This window comes from Cydia pomonella, chromosome 14, assembly GCF_033807575.1.
Source record: "Cydia pomonella isolate Wapato2018A chromosome 14, ilCydPomo1, whole genome shotgun sequence".
Lineage (NCBI taxonomy): Eukaryota > Metazoa > Arthropoda > Insecta > Lepidoptera > Tortricidae > Cydia > Cydia pomonella.
The window spans coordinates 7,826,353-7,853,459 of record NC_084716.1 but is presented as its reverse complement, the minus strand read 5'-3'; the positions used below and the strand labels follow the sequence as shown (position 1 = coordinate 7,853,459).

The 27,107-nt window shown below is 37.1% G+C and overlaps 3 protein-coding genes across 3 annotated transcripts; all 3 read left to right on the top strand.

Annotated features, from left to right (window-relative positions):
- The first annotated feature begins 1,494 nt into the window (after positions 1 to 1,494).
- On the top strand, positions 1,495 to 6,996 carry LOC133524837 (carboxypeptidase B-like). Its single transcript, XM_061860989.1, is given in 7 exon segments — positions 1,495 to 1,625; positions 2,264 to 2,473; positions 4,315 to 4,420; positions 4,874 to 4,996; positions 5,535 to 5,723; positions 6,351 to 6,365; positions 6,367 to 6,996. Coding segments are annotated over 7 exon segments (1,305 nt in total). The 5' UTR covers positions 1,495 to 1,554; the 3' UTR covers positions 6,958 to 6,996.
- A 7,057-nt stretch (positions 6,997 to 14,053) lies between these two features.
- Positions 14,054 to 18,425, top strand: LOC133524835 (carboxypeptidase B-like). The gene is made up of 5 exons (XM_061860987.1): positions 14,054 to 14,171; positions 14,479 to 14,688; positions 16,821 to 16,926; positions 17,301 to 17,612; positions 17,797 to 18,425. The coding sequence occupies exons 1-5, from the start codon at positions 14,107 to 14,109 to the stop codon at positions 18,388 to 18,390; spliced, it is 1,287 nt and encodes a 428-aa protein (XP_061716971.1). The 5' UTR covers positions 14,054 to 14,106; the 3' UTR covers positions 18,391 to 18,425.
- A 101-nt stretch (positions 18,426 to 18,526) lies between these two features.
- LOC133524836 (carboxypeptidase B-like) lies at positions 18,527 to 22,358 on the top strand. Its single transcript, XM_061860988.1, has 5 exons — positions 18,527 to 18,770; positions 19,134 to 19,343; positions 20,750 to 20,855; positions 21,266 to 21,577; positions 21,694 to 22,358. Exons 1-5 carry the CDS (start codon positions 18,706 to 18,708, stop codon positions 22,285 to 22,287), a joined length of 1,287 nt encoding a protein of 428 aa, XP_061716972.1. The 5' UTR covers positions 18,527 to 18,705; the 3' UTR covers positions 22,288 to 22,358.
- The last annotated feature ends 4,749 nt before the right edge of the window (positions 22,359 to 27,107 follow it).

Below are 27,107 nucleotides of genomic sequence, written 5' to 3'. Positions count from 1 at the left end.
CGGTTGTACGATAGGCCCCAAGAACTTTTTCCTCTATCATAAGTATCATAACTCTAGCGGGTTCAGGTAAGCTGTAGCTAGTGTAATCCTATCCCCAATTAAATACCGGTCCACGTTGCTAACACATTTTGAGCCTTATTATAAAGGTATTAGATCCAACAATGGTCAATAAGTTAGAACAACGGCATTAGCTGAACGAGCAATTAGCCGATTGGGGATTAAAGAGGGGCTAAAAGATTCCAATACCGGCTTGCTGCAACGATGCACCTAAATTCATCGGAAAGTTCTTCGGGATCCACATTAGCATTCGGGACCAAGAAAACGGAAGCTAGGGAGGGCGGGTGTCGATAACTTGTTATCGATAAATACTTTTTTTGCATATTTTAATTTAAAACAATTGTACAGATTGTAGAATACTGTGAAATATAGGCCATTTTTGGATTGATCGAGAACTGATAAATGTGTTTATCAGTTAATAATTTAATCCATAGAACGACAACTTAATGAATAGAGATTGAAGTGTGGCAAACACGTAAAAATTAGTAAATACAAAATGTCTATATAAAAATAATTTCTAGAGAGGTAAGTTTGTAGTAGGTATCACATATAAAACATTTTCTCGTAATTAAATATTGTTTTCATAAAATACAGTGTGTTTTGTACAGGACTAAACACACCGAGATATTAAATTTAAATTCCCTTACATAAAGATACTGAATTAAAAAAAAACACATGCGAGGTTTTTTTATGATTCAACATCTTAATACAACAACTTAAATGATTCGCAGAGGAGCAAATTAAACCAAAAACTTATATTTAATATATTTAGGATCTAGCATTTCTATAATTATATAATAAAATATGCCTTGGGGTAACTTCGAAAGCAGGATAATTTTGAATATTGTTAATATCTACTAAAGTGTTTATTTTAGAAAGAGTATAAATAAATAATATAGAACATTCTTACACAAATTGACTAAGTCCCACAGTAAGCTCAAGAAGGCTTGTGTTGTGGGTACTCAGACAATTATATATATAATATACAGATACTTAAATACATAGAAAATACCCTAGACTCAGGAACAAATAAATAAAAAATAAACAAATATATAAATGCCCTTACTAGGTTTAGAACCCAGGACCATCGGCTTCATAGGCAGGGTCACTCACTAGGCCAGATCGGTCGTCATATCGTACCGTGTCTGTATCGTGGTGGTATCAAGAAAAACGTGACAGTGGCGTAAGTGTTGCTGAAGTCTGAAGTGCTTTTGGATGAAAGTAAAGTAAATATTATTTATTGCAACACATACAAAATAAATTCAAATAAGATTTACAATACAAATGAAGATAGCAACTCATAAAGGTAGGATTAGTCGATATTAGTCATTTTCTAAATAAACCCGCTTTCGAAGTTACCCTAATGTACCTTAACCAATGATTTTTATCTGAAATTTATTCACCAGCTTATAATCAAATCCGCTTATCAAATAAATAATCGATGAGCCGAAATTGACAAATCAGTTCAAAACTTGTAGCCAATAGGAGAAGGCCAAAATGAATAAAGCCATATTGGTGTTTTGTTTGGTCTTCTGTTCTGTTTTCGCAAGGAACGAAATTTATGATGGGTGAGTAAATTAAGCTAGGAAAATAGTATTAAATCTAAGCAAAATTTGCAAAGATTTAGCTAATAAAGGTAGCAACAAAATGTGGCCATTTGGTAGTGAACGTAGTTATGTATCTCCAAATTTGATTTATTATGGTACTTCCACACTCTGTCACTTCTGTCTATCTATATAGGTACCCACTGATATCAACGGTGTATATTTGTATGCAGTTAGGTATCTCTTCTATACAGTGTGTATTTTTGATAAAACCTCAAACTTAAACTAGACGTAGGTTTTAGTACTATAAAACAATTCTGAAGATATTTTTAGATTAGTCTTCACTACCAGAGCATAATTATTTTTTGAATTGTTTTCGAGCGGCAATGTATCGTACATCATGATCACTTGTAACAGTTGTGACGTGGCGTCATTAATGAGACGTTTTGAGTTAAAACAAAGTAGTGATACATTGCTTGCTGAATTATTTTGTATGAAAAATTAAAAGTCGTCCATTTTTTGTAAAACCTATGAAAGTGTGTTAATTACAGCTTAAACTAACTACCCTTTGATTATGTGGTCGTATCAAAAATACACGCTGTATATTTTAGCATAATTACGCATCAAATTAAAAAAGATATCAAATTAATTAAAATTTTCAGCCACGCCCTCTATCAAATCGACCTCCAAACTGAAGAGCAAGGATCTTTCCTAGCCGATTTGGAGCATCATCTGAACCTGGACGTCTGGGCCCACGGTGGCCAGGGTAACCCTGCGACCGTTCTGGTCCCGAAGGCAGCTCGGCCTCTGCTGCAGGATGGCTTGGAAGCTGCTGGGATTAGCTACAGACTGGCGGTAGAAAATGTAAAAGAGTAAGTAACTTGTTGTTTGTTATCTTAAAAAGATTAGCCTCCAAACCGAAGAGCACGAATATTCCCTCGTTGACTTGGCGCATCCTCTGAACGTGGACGTCTGGGTCCATGGTGGCCAGTGTAACCCTACGAACGTCCTGGTACCGAAGGCAGCTCGGTCTCCGCTGCAGAGTGGCTTGGAAGTTGCTGGAATTGGCTACATACTTGCGGTAGAGCATGTTAAAGAGTAAATAAGTAAATAACTCTTGCTTATTACCTTTGAGAGATCGATCACTCAACTGAAGAGCAATAATCAATTTGGAGCATCATCTGAACCCATCTGGGCACATGGTGGGCAGGGTAACCCTGCCACCGTCCTGGTCCCTAAGGCAGCTCGGTCTCTGCTGCAGGATGGCTTGGAAGCTGCTGTGATTGGCTACAGACTTGTGGTAGTAAATGTTAAAGAGTAAGTAACTTGTCGCTTGTTACCTTTTACACGTCGGTGCAGCAAACTGCAGACTGGCTTGGAAGCTGCTGGGATAGGCTGACTTGCGGTGGAAAATGTAATATTTTTAAACTGGTCTTTCACTAGCTTTCATTACATACCCGTATTGCTATGGTATTTTTCCATTTACGGGCGCCATTTTCAAAATTTACATAGCTTAATATGTCTCTACAAATATTTTGACGAATTCAACGACGCCTCATATGTCAAAAAAACCGGCCAAGTGCGAGTCGGACTCGCACAGGAAGGGCACTCGCACTCGTATAAAAACGGTCACCCATCCAAGTACTGACCCCGCCCGACGTTGCTTTACTTCGGTGATTGGATGAGAACCTCGAGATTGGAAAGAAATATTTATTTTATTCTGTTTTTAGTATTTGTTGTTATAGCTGCAACAGAAATACATAATCTGTAGAAATTTCAACTGGCTAACTATCACGGTTCATGAGATACAGCCTGGTGACAGACGGACGGACGGACGGACGGACGGACGGACGGACGGACGGACGGACGGACAGCGGAGTGTCAGTAATAGGGTCCCGTTAGACCCTTTGGGTACGGAACCCTAAAAAGCGTCGAGCCGTTTAGGTTGTAGGACGTGCCAAAGAAATGGACATATAATTATATAAACATACAAACGTTCGACACATTACCCTCCTTATGACGCAGTCGGGTAAAAAAAACAAAATAATTTATTTATATCTGTCTACTTATTATAATGAATGTAATTAATCCGTGATTAAAATGTGATGAATTTGAGTAAATCGGTATTTTATCAGTTTAAATTTTGCGATTCATTTTTAAAGATGTAACGGAAACGATAAAATAATAAAGGTTAAAACATTTATCTGCTATATGCATAGGCTTAGTACGAGATAATATATTTCCATAAAAAAATAGGTAAAGAGACTCTTTTTAAAAGCTAACATTAATAAAACATAAAACCCGCATTTATTAACCATTAAATGAAACATTTTAAAAATTGCATTATGCCATAAATTTGATTTTATAACAAAAATACTTTAAATCATTTTGGAAAAAGCCTAATACTCTTCAAACGGCTCGATCGTTTTTTATCAAACATAGCTAAGACCCACCGCAAGGAAACTCGCCTTCAGGTAAAAACCGCATCGAAATAGGTCCATTCGTCTGAGAGTTAGACAGACAGACATTGGCGTCAACACCTCTCTTTTTTGCGTCGTCAATGCACTAAAATAGGATAGAAAATGAAATGCACGAAAATGACTAAACTATTTTATTCGTTTATTCACGAACATATAAAAAGATTATCTTTTAATTGAAAGATGAATTATAGAATAAAATAACATTATTTCAAACCTTTTACACACCGTTACAGGGAATTGGACTTGGAAGAAAAACTGTTATCTGAAGCGGCAGCCAAAAGCAACAGGACTAATAGTAGATTTGGCCTATCCTTCGACACAATCCACAGATATGACGTTGTAAGTATAACAATTCATTAAATTTATTAATGATATAAAAAAAAATAGTAGGGTACCGTATAACTTTAACAAGGACAATTAAAAAATAAGAATTTCTTATCACTTTTATACTCAGTTTCCTCTGATAGTGGTCTTGTTAGAAGGAGATCACGATAAAACAACAATACTGTTTTGGGTCCTTGTAACCTAGAGGGTTTATTGCTATTGCATTGGAAATGAAATACACTAAACTGCGGTCCCTGAAGTCTGTCAGATTAAAGGATGACTCACGATACCTACGCTAGAACGATCTGGGGCTGAAGTGTTCACAATCATAGAAAACGAAGTGTGGAATATCTCGGCTCTAAACTGGACGATTCTAGCGTGAATCAACTTTAAGGATTAGGGTAAGAGGTAGAACAATATTCAGGTGATCTTTACGATTACCACTTACCTTAATGTATTTTTTTTTAGGTTGATGCTTACCTAGTCGAGCTTGCCAATAGGTACCCTAATCTCGTCACAGTAGTGTCTGCAGGAAGAAGCTTTGAAGGTCGTGATATCAAATATTTGAAGATCTCCACCACAAACTTCCAGGTAAATTCAATTTATTAGGACTTACATGTTCTGTACAGTATAAAACAAAAGTTTGTGTGAAAAGTGGGGCTGGCTAAAGTTGAATCCAATATAGGTATGACTACGAATAATCAGTCAAATTGTAAGCAAATAATTGATGAGTAAATTGACAAAACACTCTGAGATCTCAATAAACTTAAATAGTAAGTATTGAACAACTAATTTAGCTAGGACCCTAAATGGCTCAACGATCAGGGAGCGTGACTGCACTTTAGCTCTACCCAGACCTAAAAATAAGTTAAAAAAATCCTAAGTTTCTACTACTTACTTTAGCAACAAAATAAGCTACTTATCCGCTGCTTTAGTATCAATTTACCACTCTACTGCAATATCATTGGCTTTCAATGCCAAAGCTGCTAACTTTACTTTAGCTGTTAGCGTCTATTAGTTTTTAGTGTAAATAAATCTAAAGGTTCACTTATTATTATATTGAACATTAAGACGAGGAATGGAATTTACGAGACAGATCTCCTTAACAATATTTTGCTATTATTTACAGGACAGGAGCAAACCCATAGTCTACATGCAATCTCTGCTCCATGCTCGTGAATGGGTCACTCTGCCTGCCACTCTATACGCCATTGAGAAACTGGTGATTGACGTTCAGGAGCAGGATCTTCTGCACAACATTGATTGGATTATCCTGCCTATCGCCAATCCTGATGGATATGAGTTTACGCACACGAGCGTTAGTATTGTCTTATTACTGTGGATCATGAATAAAAAGTATTCTAATTTTCTGTATTTATACATGGTGGTCATCAATAAAAAGTAACGAGTCAAATTTCGACGATTTCTCCGAAACCATTATTTTTTGTTAAACCTACATACATGGGAGTCAAACTCGTAGCTCCTAAATTCCATTATCATTGGCTTTAATTTAATTCTTACTGTACACAACAACCTGTTTACGTAAGTATTACACGATCAAAGGTGTCAAGCGATTAATATAAATATTGTAAATAATTGTACATATCCTGTATAACTGTATTTGCATGTACGTGTAGGTACTTAACGTAAATAAAGAATCTGAATCTGATTCTGACTGTAACTGCATTACTGTTGCAGCGTCGTTGTTGCCGATGCTGTATCTGTCAAGTGTCAATTTCCTTGATAAAACAGACATTCGTTGCCGCGGTTATGACTTATGATGTTCATTTCATCACTCATTTTATCAAGTGACAGAGACCATGCGGTAAGAATGATGCCGCAACAATAATGCAGCTGCAGTGGACATCCGAATATCACAGGAGTCTTTACTTAACTATGACTTTTTTGTTTCCAATGATATTGAACCAAATTGTTTATATTCCAGAGTCGTTTCTGGCGCAAAAAACCGCGCAACGGGCTTCGTGGTCGGAAACTGGTGCTCTGGCGTCGATCTGAACCGAAATTTTGACTTCCAATGGTCTCAAGCATCCAGTGCCTCCGTATGTTCGGAAACTTTCCACGGCAACAACGCCTTTTCCGAACCTGAGGCTGCCATCATCAGGGACATTACCTTAGCTTACGGCGACAGGATAGAGCTGTTCTTAGACATCCATAGTTTTGGAAGCTGGATGCTCTATGGCTACGGCAATGGACAGTTGCCTCCGAATGGATTAATCATCCATATGGTTGGCGTTAGGATGGCTCAAGCTATTGACGCTGTCAAATGGCCTTCTAACAGAAACTACGTAGTTGGGAACAGTGCTTTGCTCTTATATCCTGCCTCGGGAACTACTTCAGATTATGCCCAGTCTCTTGGCATTCCTCTAGCTTATACTTATGAGTTGCCAGCGTATAGGAATAATTACAATACGGTAAATGGTTTTCTGGTTGATCCTGATTTTATCGAACAGGCTGGTTTTGAGACTTGGCAGGGTATCAAGGAAGGAGCCAGATATGCTGCTGACACTTATAGGGCGAGGTATAAGAAATAATTGATGTTATACATTGTAAAATAAATTATGAGACAATTATTTATTTATTTATTTATTTGCACATATAACAACATTGCAGTCCTGTTTTATTTACCTACCAATATACATCATGGCTGGGAACTGAATAAAATCTTTAAAACCCTAGGTCCCGATGGAGACCTCTCTAACCAGGCAAATATAGGTGTAAATTAGATAAGTAAAGGAACAATAAACATAATAAGCCTAAAATTAAACAGCGATACAAGTACAATTAAATTACAACAGGTTAACCCTTAAAATTCACAAAAATAATCTACCTTACGTGCTTACATATTTAACCGCCTTTTATTAATTTGACGATTTATTCGTGTGATGAGCACAGATATTTGTTCCTGAGGCATGGATGTTATCTATGTATAGAAGTTTATATATTGTTGTCTGACTACCCACAAGACAAGCCTTCTTGGCTTACCGTGGGACTTAGTTCATTTGTGTAAGAATGTCCCTATAATATTTATTTATTATTTAATGACCGCTTTTGTATGGGTATGTTCATCTTCAAAATCTTGAGTCCAGTCATATAAGTAAATATAAGTAGGTACTATAAATGGTACCTGTGGGACAATTAATACCGTGGAGGGTTATTCGAATGAATGTAAAACACAGACAAGAAAATACAACGAAAGCTCCATATTTTCCCATCTCGCTGAAAGAAAATTTATATCAGCCTTAGTTTACTTAAAGAACGCGAATGTTAAGGTACCTCACGATAAATTCTTGTAACTCGAACCCAAATTATCGGAAAAGCATTAAGAACGAAATTGGTGTATCGATCAGACATTTTTGTAGATAATAATTTGTTGTTGCGCCTTTGATGTGATATCAAAAAAAAATGTGGATTTAAGGAGAAAGCATTTAGGTAACTTGATGAAAAATATGAGTTTTAAAATAGGGGCACTTAAATGTGCAGAAAATGATACGTTTCTGCTCTAGAGCACTGATCTTTCTTAATATGTTTTATTCTCTTTTTTACGATAAGTAATTCAAATTTTGGATTTAAATGGATTTATTGTACAATTTCTATTCTGATAATTAACTCCCTTCCCCATTCTATAACAAACGATATTTTTACCTAAATTATTAATTGAAAGTACCCTCAAGACATACTATACTAAAGTTTATACTTAGCTGTGTTTTTTTAAATGTATATATGTTTTTCTTTACTCGTATTCGAAATGAAAAGTAGAATGTTGAACTCGGACTATTGACGCTCTCACTGCGTTCGAGCACCAAACTAACTCGACAGAAATGGGTACCTTTCGTCACTTGGTTAACAATCTACTATTAACACACGCGAGCTCCGCACTACGAGCGAAGCTGATATTACACGGTATTTGTAGCGGAATGCGCCTACGAACTTGCTGGCAGTCAGGCCAATACTAATGTACACTGATATCAAAATGATATCTAAACGATGTCAATTAGTTATCGTGCATTTTACTCATACTTGTCCGTGAGAATTGGCGCGGACGAGACGCAGGATTACTAAATGACATCATTCAGATATCATGCTGATGTCAGTGTAGGCTCGGATTGGCCTGAGTGAATGAGTTGTTTGGTATTTTTTTAATGTGTGTCCAGATCTTCGTGTCAGGTGTGTAAAATTCCTTTTTAACTGACTTTAAAATTCATTTTCCTAATTAGCTATAATTATACCTTTTTGTAATAAGATGCATACATTTGCAAAAATAAAACAACAACTGTTTGTATGAACACCGATGAACAATTTATTTTTATCAAGTTATTGAATAATCTCAATAAATGTTATTAAAATTTGTAACGTCTTACCGTATTCAATTTAAACAATGACAAATAACGAAAATAACGTACTTACACATTATTCCTTTTATTCTACAAAAATACAAGAAAACAAATTATTTTACGTTGAGCTGAATATGCAACTCGCCCACGAACCTTAAATAGTTATTGCCACCGAGTGAAACACAAAAAAAAAATCAACACACCAACGCGAGGAAAGTAGTAATTGTAAACAAAATCAATCCAAGTCGAATCTAAATGAACGTTATTTAATATTTATCTTTCATCAATTCCACCAGGAAACAACTCGAAATTTACATCAGATTACTTTGCCACACATGTGAATAAAATGCACCTTTCTCATCAGTTTTTGAACAACCAAGAAATCCTTTACTAGCTGGTGTGAAAATATTTTTATGTAAAATAAATATAAAAGTAAATACTGTTGCGCTAGACTTCGAAAACAAATTTCAGCGTAGACAAATAATCATTAAGCGTGCCTTATGGTAAGCGAACAAAGTGCCAAATGAACACACTCAACGCGATTTTACAACGAATTCCGAATAGCGATACGGAGTGTGGACTGGCACGAAACCATACACCGCAATAATGGATCCGTCACGAAACTGATAGAGTCCCTAATTAACACGATTAAAAATAAATTCGAAATTTGCTTTCCGATTAAAAATATTACTAATAGGAAAAGGGAATCGTGGGTGACCCCCGACATTCACGACCTCAAAATCTTATTATTTGACATTATCGATCTGGGTAAGCGATTGCCCGATAATGAACATGTTTCAAATCTCATAACCGGCATGAACCGAAAGTATAATAACCTACTCAACTTAAAAAAAGCAAATTACTACTCTAAAAACATTACCAATAGCACTAACACGATTAGGACGATGTGGGGTATAATAAACCGTGAAAAAGGGAACAAAACTTCCATAGATCACGCGGATTTCACAGATCTAGTTCTCGACTCTGACGGGGTTAAGTACAAAACAAAAAAAGCCGCCGCTGACGCGATGAATAATAGGTTCGCAGGAGCGGCAGTTGCATGCGGCGCGGCACCCGCCGACATGCCGCGCGCTCTGGCCGCCCTGCGCGCTGCCGGCCCGCCCGCTGATCGCTGCGTTAAGCTAAAGCCGTTTACACCAGACGAAGTGTTCCGCATTATCACCACCTATATAGCGAAAAAAACAACTCGAGACATTTACGACATCTCCGTGACACTGATCCATTCAGTAGCAGTCGATATAGCTCCAATACTCGCCTTTGTGTACAACAGATGCCTTCGAGAGGGCGTCTTTCCCGAACCACTGAAAGAAAGCCGAATTTCACCGCTATACAAAGGGAAGGGAAAGAGAACCGATATCGATGCATATAGACCCGTAGCGATTATCCCGGTGATCGCCAAAATATTTGAGCACGGCCTAAGTTCTAGGTTGACGGACTTCCTCATCACAACCAATGCACTGTCTAATAGACAATACGCGTACCGGAAGGGACGTTCAACAACTACATTGACACGAGCCGTGGTTCGTCAGATACTGGAGGCCCGCGAGAGCAAGAGCCAAGTCGCCGTCCTCTGCTGCGACTTGTCTAAGGCGTTCGACGTTGCGGATCATAACCTCCTGACTTACAAACTTCAGCACTATGGCTTAGCAGGTCCCGCGTTGGCGTTGATGGCAGATCTGCTACGGAACAGGAAACAGCTTGTTTTGGCTGACAGTGGTCGCGTACGATCTGACGCAGTGGTCACAAGTATGGGCGTCGCTCAGGGTTCCTCAGTATCTAATATACTTTTCTCTTTGTTGTTGAACGACCTGCCCAATGCTGTTGGCTGTGGAGAGACCTTCATCTACGCTGACGATGTTGCAGTTGTTGTGCACGCAGAGTCATATGAGGAGCTCGAAAAAAAGTTGAATGTGACTGCCGCAACAATAGCAAACTGGTTTAGTATCAATGGTCTCATACTAAACACTCAAAAAACTCATCTCATTAATTTTGATCTTTCTGGACGCCAAATGAGATCGTTATCAGTGCTAGCTAAGGGTGATGTGATTGAACAGGTCACTAACTCAACCTTCTTGGGATTTGAGCTAGACAGTGGACTCACCTGGAGCTGTCACATTAATAAGGTGTGCAATAAACTCGCTACAGCATGTTTCGCGTTAAAACGACTCGCACGAGTCCTGCCTGTGGAAACTGTCCGTGCTTGCTATTTCGCTTCGGTACACGCGCACCTGCAATACGGGGTTGAGTTTTGGGCAGGAGCCGCGGAGAGGGAGAGAGTGTTTCGGCTTCAGAAGCGCGCAGTACGTGCAATAGCGCGCGTCCCGCAAACTGTTTCAGCGAAACCGATATTTAAGAGCCTAGGTATTTTAACGATACCCTCCCTTTTAATATTACAAATGGCTGTGACCACACGAGGTGAAGTTGAATCCAACCCCATTAGTAACGAGTCTTACCGGAGGTACAAAACCCGAAGCGCGAGCGCCGGAAAACTACCCCTTTTACCTCTCAGACTCGCCAAATCAAAAAAACTCGCTCACGTTATGGGTCGCAAGGTTTATAATCACCTCCCAAGCGAAATAGTTGCTGCTCCTAGTGCGTCGGTTTTCAGAACAAAACTAAAAAACTGGCTTGTCGAGCAGGCTTTCTATAATCATAGCGAGCTATTTTGTGTTGATTTAGGATAGGATACACATACTGTTGTACTGTATTTTTTGTGTGTAATTTTGAATACTTAATTATCTGCAATATGTACATATGTACTTAAGTATAAAATGTATTGTGACATGTAATATGATATTACCAATAAATATGATTATGATTATGATTTAACACTTATAACTCGAGGCAAATAAAAAAGTATGTACAACATGAGGCCACACAATAATAGTATATTGTTAACCAAGCGATGAAAGACACCCATTTCTGTCAAGGTAGTTTGGCGCTCGAACGCCGTAAGAGCGCCAATAGTCCGAGATTGAAATGGTGCCTTTCAACCGAGTCGAACACTCTACTTTTAATTTCGAATATGACGAAAAACACGGCTAAGTATAAACTTCAGTACTATTTCTTGAGGGTACTTTCAATTAAAAAAATAGGTAATACATTTCGTTGTTTATCGAACGGGGAATTCATTATCAGAATGGAAATTGTACAACAAATCTATTTAAAACCAAAATTGTAATTGTTTATCGTAAAAAGAGAAAAAAAACGTACTTAGAAAGTAGGTACAATGCTCTAGAGCAGAAACATACATATCATTTCCTGCACACCTTTTAGAACAACAACGACCCACTTTCAAAGCATGAGAAATGAAAACATAATTCATAGCTATTATAGCTAATATAATAATATAGCTATTTGTATATATGGCTTAGCTGATATATGTCCTAAGTTGCTAGAAACAAATAATAAAAGAAGAATTATTTATGAGCCAAACATTTATATTTACATAAGATATATTTACATCGGTTGCACACAAGCCAAAGTCTTATCTTTGCATTGGTTGTAACCTATTATTACTATTAGTGGGTTCAAGTCCAAACTGAAATAACACCTATTGGCTCAACAGGGTATTGTTGAAATTGCAAAATGCTACCGGTAATACCCGTAGCTCCAGTTCCTAAATGTTATTAACGCCCTAGTCGATTTCTAGTAATCGCAGAATAATAAAATTATAAGTAATTTTTTTGTTGTAAAATATATTTATATTTCACTATTGATAACATATTATTATTTAATCTGACACCAGTCAATATGCTGTCCCGCACACCTCGCTGGCTCCACAGAACACCAGCGAGCGCCATCGACAACTGAGCGCATTGCTGAGTGGAGAGCATTTCAGTACTAACTATTACTGGACAGCGGATAGACAGAAGAAAAGTTGATACTATAAGGATTCCTAGTTTACTATAGCGACGAAATCCTAAAAATGATGTTGTTTTTAATCATGCAACACATCATTACATTATAAAAATACATTAACAAAAAAAAGGTCAAAAAGGACCGGTTCATTTCTTTATCTGTTTGTTTTGTATTCTCCTTTTTGACCTTTTTTTTTGTTAATGTATTTTTATAATGTAATCATGTGTTGCATGTTGCATGATTAAAAACAACATCATTTTTAGGATTTCGTCGCTATTGTAAACTAGGAATCCTTATAGTATCAACTTTTCTTCTGTCTATCCGCTGTCCATTAATTGTACTGAAAAGAAAATTAGATCTGAGTTAAAAATTTCGAAACATAGGTATCACGAAAGTAACATATTAATTGGAGCCGTTTTTGAGGTTTTATTTAAAGTAAACCTTTTCCACAAAAGTGCTTTTTGGTTGTCTATTGTGAACGGACTGTGACTGTGGTGGGTAAACTTAAACTGAGCATGGTCTGACATGCTCTTGTCCAGATTTATCTGAAATTAGTTGTCAATGATTGGTATGTTTATTGATCGATGGATTGATTAGATACAAATCAATATATATGTGCCATTAATTAAAAGATAGCGATGCAAAAGGCATAATGAATAGCCGGTTATCAAGTAATTACGATTGCGTATTTTCCTGATTTGTATATGGATCAAAATCGATTTAACACGTTGATCAGTTCTATATAATCCTAGCAACGTCATTCAATAATATTTGGTAATTTCGATAACATAGGTTCGTATTATTCGTGGGATTGCCATTTACGCACATTAACAAGAACTAACTTTGCAACTTTTACTTGAACTTTGTATCTACTTCGCACGGCACTTATTAACGACCGTGTAGCCACATCATTTTTAAAGATTTGACAACTCCTATTCATTATTCAATTATTTCAGTATTACACTATTACCTAATAACATTAATGAAAAAAAAAACAAAGAAATTTATCATACGGCGATATCACCAAGATGGCGGGCCACAGGCTACCCTATAGTAAGTTAAGCACGATGAAATTTAAATCACTCTCAATTGTTACAAAGTTGGATTTGTTTTTTTTTCTTGTAACTTTAAACAATACAAACCATTTCCTACACTATATAACGTGTGTACAAATTCCACTGGTATGGATTTTCGGAATGTTAAATCAAAAGTCTGCACAAAATATAATAAAAACAACAGATTACCAAAACAAACGCGAGCGTAGCAATAACTAGTAAACTGTTATCAAATGAAAACAACGATCCTACTGAACGTACGTGCTAAAGAGAGAGAAGTTGGTGAGGTGGTCGCCGGTGGAGGTCGTCAAGATAACGACTTAAGATTGTAAACTTATCTATATCTTTCGAGTTATCTCTCGAACTTTGCCAGTATATAGACGGCGATTTTCTTTTCTACACATTCGACACAATGAGGTTACTAGTCGTGGTTCTGTTGTTCGCTTTGGCTTATGCCAAGCACGAGAAATACGAGGGGTAAGTAGAATTCAATTTCAACAGATAAAAATATACCTAAGCCTTGCACACTTCTTCGGCTGATTCCGTCATTTAATTTACACAAAACCTGGTCTATTCTAAATTTAAGTCTCTTTTTGTTTGTACCAGTACCAGGTGCTATTATTGTTTTATAAATGTCTTTGTATGCGTGTTTCTATATCCAATTTTGTGGCATCCAAAGAAGAAGAAACTTCAGAGATATTATCTACCTAAAATTATAACGCCTGAATAAAAAAGCAAACTAGAGTCTAGAGCATTTCGGACTACAAATATCTTTCAATTACAGATGGAAATCCTACTATGTGGGACCAGCGTCCGCTGAACAGCTGAAAGCACTCGGACCGATCCTCGACCAGTACTCCGTCGATGTCCTGAGTCACCCTATAGTTCAACGCGAGGGCGTTGTTCTGGTGGCTCCAAAACACCAGGCCGATTTCACCAAGGCTTTAGAAGACTTGGCTATCGACTACAAGGTGCATGCTGAGAATGTTAAAGCGTAAGTAGATTTGGGAATAATTTAAGTAGGTTGATACGGTTGAATGATGGTAGATTGACAGTTTTATCAAGATTTACCTTAAGTGTCCAATAACAGAGTCGGTATTATCCTTCCTACAATTTCCGGGGCCGGAGCCCGGACAATCGTACAAATGAACAAACCCCAAATCTAAAAGGTAGAATGTACGCGATAATAGAAGCGTCGAAAAGTCACGTCATCATTTCAATACGTTATTTAAGTTTCTATTGGCGTTGTTTTTAAAGGATAGGCACCTACGACCCTCCGTTTGTGAGTTTGACTGGTGAGTGCTTAAGTACAAGCTTTTTATTAACTTGCAATGTACCTAAATATGTATGTACGGGTCAAATCTTGCAAGTTAAATTGCGGGTTAAATTTGACCCACTTCCCAGATACCGATGAAGATGAATATTTGCATACAAATGTAAGTCGGGTGACAGTGCAATATTATGGTACCATAGAGCTGATCTGATGATGGAGACAGGAGGTGGTCATATGAACTGTGTGATAAAACAATGCAACCTAATTGTATTTGGGGATTTTAGAAGTGTCTCGATGAGTATTAGTTGCCTGTAGAAAGAAAAATACAGTCAGCGATAAAAGCTTGTACCAAAAATGGTTTTTTTGCCAAAAAACTTATTTTTAACCTAAATTCGGGATTAGCGCTCGTATCCGCGGATCCGCGTACGAGGAAGCTATTTGAAGAAAATACTCGCGACACACGAGAGGTTAATCAAACTACATGGACAACGATTTTTAGCTTTGCCGGTATCACCGACATTGACCTGTATTAATGAGGATATCACTGCGGCAATCTCTATTAATAAACATTTTTTCTGAATGCACCTAAATGTATAAATTGTATAAATAGATGTCAATAACAAAGAAAAATCAACGATGATCAACTCTGGCCAACGTAGGACTCGAACCCACATCTCGGGATTGCCGGTCCGATGTGTTACGATGTGCACTAGCCGACCAGCCGTCATTCACCGCGAATTTAACCATTGCAACTGACAACCAGGATCGGAAACCGATATTTTTTATACGGGAACAAAACCGATATACTTTCGTTCTTTGTAAATTATTTCATTTTTAATTGGGCAATCTAATATTGCAAAGTTGTTATCTAATAATAGACATGTATCCTACATTTGGAGTTTACAATAAACCAAAATATATGGTTATTTCGAAGTTTTTACAAAAAAAAAACCGGTTACGATCCCTGCTAACAACGTCACTAGCGACATCTACACTTTAATGTTTACAAAATCTAAATGCTTACGAGTTGATAGACATCAATCTGTTGTCTTACTAATACCTCCTTAACCTCCTACCTACTTGTAATATTATAATCGTTAAAGCCTGTGTAATATTTCGACATTTATAAAAGGTTGTATTTTGGTTCTTCGATCACGCAAAAATAGCTGAACAGATTTTACCTACAGCTTAACCTGGATTTCGACAAAGAATACATTCATCCTAAAAATCAATTCTTTAATATTAATTGATTGATATATTATTGATTGGTAATACGTGACATTTATCATTAAATTCATCTACAAGCTAATATCGATGTCAAATGTTTACCTACATACTTACGTATGTTATCAATGTTTTTAATTATCTTTTCGCTGATTTTAATGACGTTGCTTGGATTATAGAAAACTAATCAACCCATTGATTAATGTATTATTTCGTTTTGCATACTTATTATAGTTAAGTATATTTTTTGTGTTAAAAAAAAGAAAAAAATGATGTACAGTATGTTGAACTGAGCGTCTAGCCTATGCTTCTACTCGTACCTACTTTTCATCATGTTGCGTGGTCTTCGTAGGCAAAAGCTTATACCTATAGTTCGTGTCATCCACGATAACGCGCACATTTGTCAAATCTAACCCTTAATAACATTGACCTTACGAGTCAAGGGACACGTCTTCGTGAATGTCACGAACTATTCTATAAATCAGTAAAGCATACTAGGTAATTGTAAGCATTCGGCTGCTTCTTCCAGACAATAGGTACTAGATATTTACTGTATGTATTTGCGATCACAAATTTAAATGCTTTGAAATCTGGTTTGATTGATTTAATATTTATTATTATTATTGCAGTGCCTTGGACTATGACGATACACTGATTGCGGCTAAAAAGGCACGCGACTTTATGAGGAATGGCGGAAAAAACCTCCCTTATGACAACTATCAGACTCTAGAAACGGTATGTTCAAAATATTAGTAGTACCTATTTATAACTACGTCTAAATATAAATTGAGGTATACAAAAATACAAACCAGTAAAAGGGTAAATACGAGGAGGACTTTAAGCGTTGGGCTCAAAAGACGGTATTTTTGTATTAGATGTTAGCTTAGTTCGGGACGAATCTAGAGTAACTATTTTAGTTTAAATAACCAGCCATAATACAAACCTTGCCGTTATCCATCACACATAACTTCGAACATTCCGAGTATAATTAATAAAATTTCAGTGAGAGAGATTATTCTTGGAGATTTACTGTGTCGGTATTTTTCCTACTCCAAGTGTTTAATCAATCATGTAATATATATTTGATTTGTAATTTGTTTTTTTTTCAGATCGACGCTTACCTCATCGACATTGCAGCTCGTTTCCCTGACACTGTCACTTTGGTCAGCCCCGCAAATTCCTTCGAAGGCCGCCCCATCTACTACCTGAAGATTTCCACCACCAACTTCCAAGATGAGAGGAAACCCGTGATCTTCATTGATGGCGGCATCCACGCCAGGGAGTGGATATCCCCACCTTCGGTTACCTGGATGATTCATAAGTTGACTGAAGACGTGACTGAGCCTGACCTTCTGGAGAACTTTGATTGGATCATCCTGCCTGTCGTCAATCCTGATGGATATGCCTTCACCTTCTCATCGGTAAGTGTAACTTAAATTGGATCTTCATTCCGTTTACATTATTTATTTTAGCTATAGTACGTAGTCTTTGACGATTATCATTCATCAGCATCAGCTTAGTTCTGGTCTGTACCGAAGTTAGATTTTGTAAGTTTAATTTACTTTCAAAAGTGAGACCTTAAAAGGTGATGTTTATCATTTTCAGGATCGTTTCTGGCGCAAAACCCGCTCAACTGACAGCCACGCCTTAAGCAGCTTATGTCCTGGAGTAGACGGCAACCGTAACTATGACTTCTTCTGGAACACTGTTGGCACTAGCCCCTTACCTTGCGCAGACACATACGGTGGGAGCCGAGCCTTCTCCGAGATCGAAACCAGAGTAGTGAGGGATCTACTTCACGAATACCTTCATCGCATGGCTTTGTACTTGACAATGCACAGTTACGGTAGCATGATCCTCTACGGATGGGGTCATGACGGATCTCTGTCTCCTAATGCTTTCGCTCTCCATACTGTTGGTGTCAATATGGCTACTGCTATCGATGCCCGGAAACTGTCTAACTTCCCGAACTATATTGTCGGCAATGCTGTCTTGGTGCTCTGGTATGGCGCGTCCGGCGCATCTGAAGACTATGCACATCTTATCGGAGTTCCGTTGTCTTACACTTATGAATTGCCTGGTCTCCAGGGTGGTTTCGAAGGATTCCACTTGAATCCTATTTACATCGAGCAGGTCTGCCGCGAGACGTGGGAGGGCATCGTCGTGGGAGCAAGAAGAGCAGGAGAGTTATTTAGATGAAGGATTTTATATTAAATATTTTTATGCTTTTTGAACTCATTTTATTTTAATCAATTAATATTCTCGAGTCGTATACCTATAGTCATATGACATTACGTACATCGAAATAAAATCAAATAAAGATTAAAAAGATTAGTCGTCTACACCGTTACGTGCAAATGAGGAGGAGTTTTTGAGGTGGTTGGTTCGAAAGATAACTACTTACATAAGACTGTAAAGCTATCTATATCGAGTTATCTTTCGAACTTTGTAAGTAATTATCTTGCTACAAGTATATATGTAGACGGCGATTCGGTTTTCCAGACAGTCGAAACAATGAGGTTGCTAGCCGTGGTCCTCTTGTTTGCTTTGGCTTTTGCCAAGCACGAGAAATATGAGGGGTAAGTAAATTTCAATTATACATTTTGAAACTACATATTGGGATTTCTGCCACATGCATCAAATATTTAAGAGCACAAGAATATGAAAGATGTTATTGTGTACCTACCATCTTTAAATAAGAATAACTGAACAAAATATATACGTAACTAATTCTTGCAAACTTCTTTAGCCAACTACTTATAAAAGTAGCCTGTCTTCGTAAATTATTGAATTATTTTTGTATCCGGTCTTAAATTCCTGCCTATCAGGTGGTAAAAGGATGGTAATGCGTTTCAAGAACCTACATTTAAACTTTCTAAAATAATAACCTAATAAAATAGCAAATTAGATCATTGCGGAATCGTGATATGTTTCAATCGCAGGTGGAAGTCCTACTACGTGGGACCAGCATCCGCTGAACAGCTGAAGGCTCTCGCACCGATCCTCGACCAGTACTCCGTTGATGTCCTGAGTCACCCCATCGTTCAACGTGAGGGCGTTGTTCTAGTCGCGCCGAAACATCAAGCCGGATTCACCAAGGCTTTAGAAGATTTGGCTATCGACTACAAAGTGCATGCTGAGAATGTAAAAGCGTAAGTACATATAGGAATGTATAGAAACTATATAAGATGTATACGAGTTGAGGTTGACACTGTTTATAGGCACCAAATATACAAAGTCGAGTATTGTAGAGCATATGAGCAGTGGCAGAACCGACAGGATGAAAGAAGAAACAGTTCACGGTAGACAATCGGACGTCATCGACACGGATACTGAACAAAACGTTTAATGCTTTAACAGCTTTAGTTATCGCAGTGGATCCTTAATTTTTCACCAATTTCAAGATAATAAAACTAGACGATGACTTCCTTCCTTCCTTTGCCGATGTCATCGAGTTGTATGTTTGACCTATACTTTTCTTATTGGGCATGTCAAAGCGAAAATATCAGCAAAGCTGCTACTATTCAATTTAAATCCCATTTATGAATGGTTAATACCCATTAACTTCATTTATAAGAGATAAATATTGACGTCAAATGCTTACGTACGATAAAAATGTTTTTAGGTATTATCATTCAGCTATTTTTATTAAATACTTGGATTGGTTTATTAGTCAACCCAGTAATTAATTTATTGAATCAGGCATTATATAGCAGAAGTCCAAAGTAAACAGTAAATAGTGCAATGTAAAATTGCTTAGCTATTTCGACAAATATAACGAGTCAATTAGTACTAATACTAGGTACTAAGATTGAAAACTTAGTTGCATATTTTCTGCAAACTCTTTTCACTATATGAGTAATGATAATTTTATTTTTGCCTACGTTTTGTTGTACTTAATATAAATAATAATAATAATAATTTAGCCTATATAGGTGCCACTGCTGGGCACAGACCTCCTCTCATGCGCGAGATGGTTGTTGTACTTAGTGTCCGAAATCTCCTACCTACATTTCATCATGTAATATGGGTACGGGTAATATACTGGCTACATTATTACATAAGTAGATTAGTAAAATACTGTAGGTACTTACCTAACTCCAAGCAGATATAATCAAAGAACTAAGCAGTAAAGATAATCATCATACGTCTTCTTTTGTCTGATATTATATCTATTTATTACTCATATCTACTGAATGCGGATGCAATCGAAGCCACAATTTTCTAAAATTTTTAGTATCTAAGTAGTTTGTATTTCGACGACCGGTCTGACTTAGTGGGTCTTAGGTGGCCGACCATGCCTTAAGCCAATGGTCCTGTGTTCGAAGCCCGGTAAGGGCATTTATTTGTGTGATGAACACCTATGATACCTATGTGATATTTGTTCCTGAGTCATGAGTGCTTATATATCATCGCCTAGTACCCATAGTAGGTACAAGCTTTTCGTAGTTTGGGGGCTAGATTTATCTATATGTATAAGATGCTCCTTAATATTTATTTATTTTATTTGTATTAGTTGAGATTATTCCATTAAATTATTAAATTACTTATTTTTTAGTGCCTTGGACTACGACGACACACTGATTGCGGCGAAGAAGGCACGCGACTTGATGAGGAATGGCGGTAAAAGCCTCCCTTATGACAACTATCAGAGTCTAGAAACGGTATGTTCAAAATAGGCATAGTACCATATTTTTAATGACAGAATAACACAAACCAGTTGCATTTAATTACAACCTTACCGTTGTCAATCTACCTAGTAAACTAAAACTATTATGTGAAGGTTTCTTATAATGTAAGGATGATAAGCACAAAGAATTTCGTACATTGACCCTCTTGCTCCTGCACAATTATAATGCTGACCAGCTCTCACAGTGACATTATCCCCGGAATTATCCGCGGGCGCATAGATTGTGCATTTGTGATACAGATAGGAACAGGTGGGTCAATGTACAAAATTCTACGTGCTAAGCGTCCTTGATTTATCAGTAATTTCCTGACTCATACAATTTATTAAACGTTCATGTAATAGAAAAAAAATGTTATCTGTAGGTAATTTATTCCACTGTTTCAGATCGACGCTTACGTCATCGATATTGCCGCTCGTTTTCCTGACACCGTCACTTTGGTCAGTCCCGCAAATTCTTTCGAAGGTCGCCCCATCTACTATCTGAAGATTTCCACCACCAACTTCCAAGATGAGAGAAAACCCGTGATCTTTATTGATGGCGGTATCCACGCCAGGGAGTGGATCTCCCCACCTTCGGTTACTTGGATGATTCATAAGTTGACTGAAGACGTGACTGAGCCGGACCTTCTGGAGAACTTTGATTGGATCATCCTGCCTGTTGTTAATCCTGATGGATATGTATTCACACACACATCGGTAAGTTGTTAATTTTAATAAAATCTTAAACCAGCGTAATAATCCGAGGACAACAGGTTACATAATATGTAATTATCATATTATAATAGAGTGATACCATTATATATCATTTCCAGGAACGATTCTGGCGCAAAACACGCTCAACTGACACCAATGCTTTGAGCGGCTTATGTCCTGGAGTAGATGGCAACCGCAACTATGACTTCTTCTGGAACACTGTTGGCACCAGCAACTCACCTTGCGCAGACACGTACGCCGGGAACCGAGCCTTCTCTGAGATCGAGACTAGAGTAGTGAGGGATCTACTTCACGAATACCTTCATCGCATGGCTTTGTACTTGACAATGCACAGTTACGGTAGCATGATCCTCTACGGATGGGGCCATGACGGTTCTCTATCTCCTAATGCTTTCGCTCTACATACTGTTGGTGTGAATATGGCTACCGCTATTGATGCCCGGAAACTACCTAACTTCCCTAACTATATCGTCGGCAACGCTGTCTTGGTGCTCTGGTATGGCACGTCTGGTGCCTCTGAGGACTATGCGCATCTGATCGGAGTCCCGTTGTCTTATACTTATGAGTTACCTGGTCTCCAGGGTGGTTTCCAAGGATTCCATCTGGATCCTATCTACATCGAGCAGGTCTGCCGCGAGACGTGGGAGGGTATTGTTGTGGGAGCCAGAAGGGCAGGAGAGTTGTTTAGATGAAAGATTATTTTATTAAATATAATTATGCTTTTGGGATTTGTATTTAATATTTGAACACAAAATTTATTTCATTTTGTGTTTTTTTCCTTTTGTGTTGCAGAGATCGAATTTAAACAAATCACTAATTTAAAAAATGCTATAAGAAATTAAAAACTAAGATGGAAACATAAATTACTTTGGTGGCGGGAGCTTAGATAGCACAGTTGATTAAAAAAAACAAGTAATTTTTTTAATTTTTCGTTCGATTTAAGGTTTTTTTTTAAAGTCTCTAAGCTAACTGTACATTAGATTTCCACATTTAAAATCAATACAAATATTTAATACTGGTCTCCTGATTCATATGGTTAATTTGTCTATTTCGAATTTTGTAGGCTCGCAAACATTGCTCACATTGTGTCGATAACATTGACAGAAAACGATCTCATCCCTCGGCATTCTCGCAAACGCGAATAGAATACTCAGAATTGGAAATTGATCCCGCACTGAAAAGTTTCCGGTGATGAGGAAAATTCCAATTAAAACCATGCACCCGACCTAAGAATATGGAAATCCTTTAAGAAACCGAACTTTTGTAATTGAAGGATGAGGTTTATTATTTTCCCGGCTGCTTTGTTTAGTTTTCCGGACTGCTCGGTTGGAACCAGAAGAATTTTGGACAGAAATAAACTAAGTATTAAGCTCTCGGGTTTGACCTCGTGTACATTTTTTGAGATTCGAGTACATTACAGTTTTTTTTTCAAAAGTACTTTTTCGTCATAATTCGATGTATCGACTCTTCATCATCTTTGACTTTCATAAACATTGTTAATCGTTGACTTTGGCCATAACTCCATTTCTATGGAAGTCGTCACCGCCACGCGTATGAATGCCTATTTTAAAGTTAAGGTTGACTCACGCTACACAGGGGCAGGGCCGGGCCGGAGCTTCCGGCGCTTCGTTTTCTATGGAAAGCATTACGTCATCACCGGAGCTCTGTAGTGGCCCGGTGCGGGCTCGGACCGGAGACTAGCCGGTCATGCTATGAGCAAAAATCGGACTTCCCGGAGCCTCCGGGCCACCCGGTGACTCAATTCTTCCTTTCGGGTGATATTCCACTAGTCTAAGATCTTTGTCCAATGTGCATTGCGTCTCACTCTCTCATTAAGCAAAATGTCAGACGCAAATACACATTGGACCAAGATGAAAAACCAGAATACCACCCTTCGCAATGTGCATGCTCGGATGTGTCGGTATATATTTGCCAAAATAAGAAGGTTACAAAACGTCATAAATTTGTTTGTTAAATATGGATGGTATAGCCAATACATTACTTGGTCGGGTTATATTTTACTCGGCGCAGAGAGAAGTTAATTAACAATGACTGCCAATCTCTATATGAAACCAAATTTCTGTAAATAAAGCTACACAATTCTACATATTGCCGGTTTTGTGGAAAGCAATAAAAAAATAGTACTTATATTTATTTTAGTCACGCTGGCTCCACATTTTACTTGAGATAGTTGATAGCGCCAGACAAGTTGCCTTAGAATTTGTTACCAATTTTAATAGTAAATGAAGTGGAATAAAAAAATGTTCAGAAGAAGCAGAGCTTTAAGAACTAAATACTGCCGTTTCGTACATATTGTCGGATTATCATATTATTGACAATGAAATAAATTATATAACAAAAGAATAACGTACTATAAGTATATAGAAGTCGTTACGTAGCCGCCTGTTGTCTGCCTCTACATTTAATCAATTGTTTGTTTTTTATTTTCTTTTGTATCTTTTTACTGAGGTGTTCCAATAAAGAGTATTCTATTTATACATCTATCTATCTATCTATCTACGCAAGGTTTATTACAAGCGACTTAGTTAAGTATTTATTTGACCTATATATATTTCCCGAACAACGCGGTATCCGTGAAGATTCAGTCTTTATTATTTACTTTTCCATGTTAGGTGTTACTACATGAAAGTCGCAACGGTCGCAACACGGGCGACTCGGATATATACGTCAAAATTATATAAGTTGCATAATGTCTTGATTTATTTTGTGAAATACGGAGGTGTTGCGGAAATGTAATTTAGTCGGATTATATTAAATGAGATATCTAGTAATGTTACTGCTTGTAAAAATTATTCATTAATGAGCATGTAGGTTATAAATTAATATAAATATATTAATTTTTTCTCATATTCCCACATATTACTTTTCATTTCGTACGAAGTTATATATAATGAAATATCTCGTTAATAAATTTGTAGATTACGGGAAACTATTTCTTTTACTTAATTTAGAGTCCAACTGATCTTCTGTAAATCTGCCTGCAGAGAGTACGAACATCATATTTCAGTGCAGTTATTGAATTACTCATAAAGGTGCCTATATTTCATTTGCAATCTGTCGTTGGCGATATTATTGCTAACTGCTCGCGTACGATGCATTCTCCTGAAATAGATAGGCCATACATTTTTTCAGGCTGTAGAGAGCAGCACTAGCATGTATTATAAACCTGAGAGTAACTTATGCATACTATGCCTTAAACAGTTTTTTGACAAGTTTTCACTATGGCATTGATGCATCAAGGCGTTTTGGTTACAGATGGTCTAACGCGAAACGAAATTTCGTTACCTATATGCCTCTCTGTCTATCGAATATGCAAGAATGATGGAGGCAGAAACCACAATTTAGATTTTCCATTTCGCGGTAGGCCCTGTGTGCGTTAGTAACGCCCTCTACGCAGAGTTTTGCGTAATATTCCCTATTTTATGCCTATTATTACTGTAACTACTGAAATAATACAATAATACTCTTCGTATGTTTTATTGTTCTTAAATTAATGATTAAGACGTGGAACGCATAATTTCATCAGGGGAAGGGGAAGCCTATGTGCCTCTCTTTCGCACAAAGAAAGATCGCGCAGTGATAGAGAGGCGAATAGATGAACTAATGAAGTGGTTCGCGGTTATAGCCCTTACTGTATTGTAGTATCGTAAGCGTCAGGATGTCAGGACCATGATAGCTATTTATAACGATATAAATAGCTATCATGGTCCTGACATCCTGACGCTTACTCCCAGTTTTAGTACCTTTTTTGTATTATTTGGTACATGACATCAAAAAAATTTTACCTCGCTAAAAATCGAGAAATATTGAAAATAATGTGGTCAAAAAAGTTACAGTTAGAATAAACTTTGTATGTGCACAGTGGTGCAGCCACTCAATGTGAACCGGGCCTTCAATATAGTTCAACAGTTATTATTTTTGGCTAAAACAGTTATGTATTTTAGAGAAGTGTAAATCTTGAGCGTTTCGGGGGTTTGAAGACACGAGGGTTTAAACAATTTTTTCTAACGACTGAAACACAACATTTTTTATAGTACATATGGTACTACTTTACCGCACTGGGGCGTTAATTAGCACTTTACGCGCCTATGTCGAAAATTTAAAGTGCCATATGTACTGTAAAACGTTGTATATGTGCGAATAGATAATTGGCAACTCGTTTCGATTTAAAACACTCCTTTCGATCGTGTTTTAATTTACTGCCACTGGTTGTGAATAATTGAACTCGTTATGAATTAATGTATAATTACCACACCAACGCCAAAAAATATTTAAACTTCAAAATCATCACAAGTCGTCGTCGTCGTTAATTTTACATTCCTAGGTGATAAAATATTTCAAAATTTGAATGATTAAATTACTTTGCATTTCTTGTGAATAAAATGTAAGTAACTTTCCCATCCGTTTTTAAAGAATAACGGCAATACATGCGAAAGACCGACTATGACTGTTAACCACCGAATCCCAGCGCTCAAAATGATATTCCACTGATGTCATGCTTAAAACAATCCAACATTTTGAGAATAATATGGTTAGTTATAATTTTTTACCCCTCTCATTTCTTGAAAATATAAGTAATTATGTTGAAACTCAGTAAGAGTTGCTGGAGAGATGCTATCTAGCAACCCTTACTGGACTTGTACTCCCTAACTATAGAGCTATTTTTTAATAAGTAAAAAGAAATGCAAAAAAGCAGTTACTTCTTTTACAGTCAAATATCCATTAACTTTATAACTTTTTAATATTTTGTGTTCTACGTTGTATGGATATATGTGTACCCGAAGTCGATAAATGAGAACTCTCTATGACAGTTCAAGAATGCCACAATAATTCCGGTCTCTGTTAATAATAGTTTGCCACCTTATTGACGTGCATTTTTACATATCAAACAAACAATAAATAAAAAATATTGAATGTGGATACATTCATCCTCCTTAGACGTGGCTGCTACAGTCTTCACGATTTTATTTGCCGTGTGATCATCGCTTTCCAGTTGCAGCTTGGTGCCATCGAGGAATGTCCATAGTATATGAAAAAAGAAAAATGTTTATAATACCATTCATTGTATCACAATATCGACTAAGTACTACTAGAGGGCACCTTTAACCTTATTTTGGCAATGTTAAATATCCTTACAATTGTCTATTAATGATAGTTTTCAGTAAGTAGCTCATAATTGGGTAGTTTCTCCCCTACACCCTAAATTCATCCAACGAAATAAAATGTTCCGTAGGGTATACATGGTGGCCTATTTAGATCGTTCAGTATGGGAAAGTTTGAAACTATAACACATACGAAGATCTGTTCCTAGGAATCATGCCATCGATTTTTTATATATAAAGACGGGCCAATAACACCTGCTTTGTATCTACTGTTTTATTTTTGAAGATTCTATACCTATGTTATAATTATCACCAACTAAGTTTTTGAAATTAACAAAACTAAAGCTATTTTAGTCTAACAAGCATATTGTTATACTTTCTCTTTCACA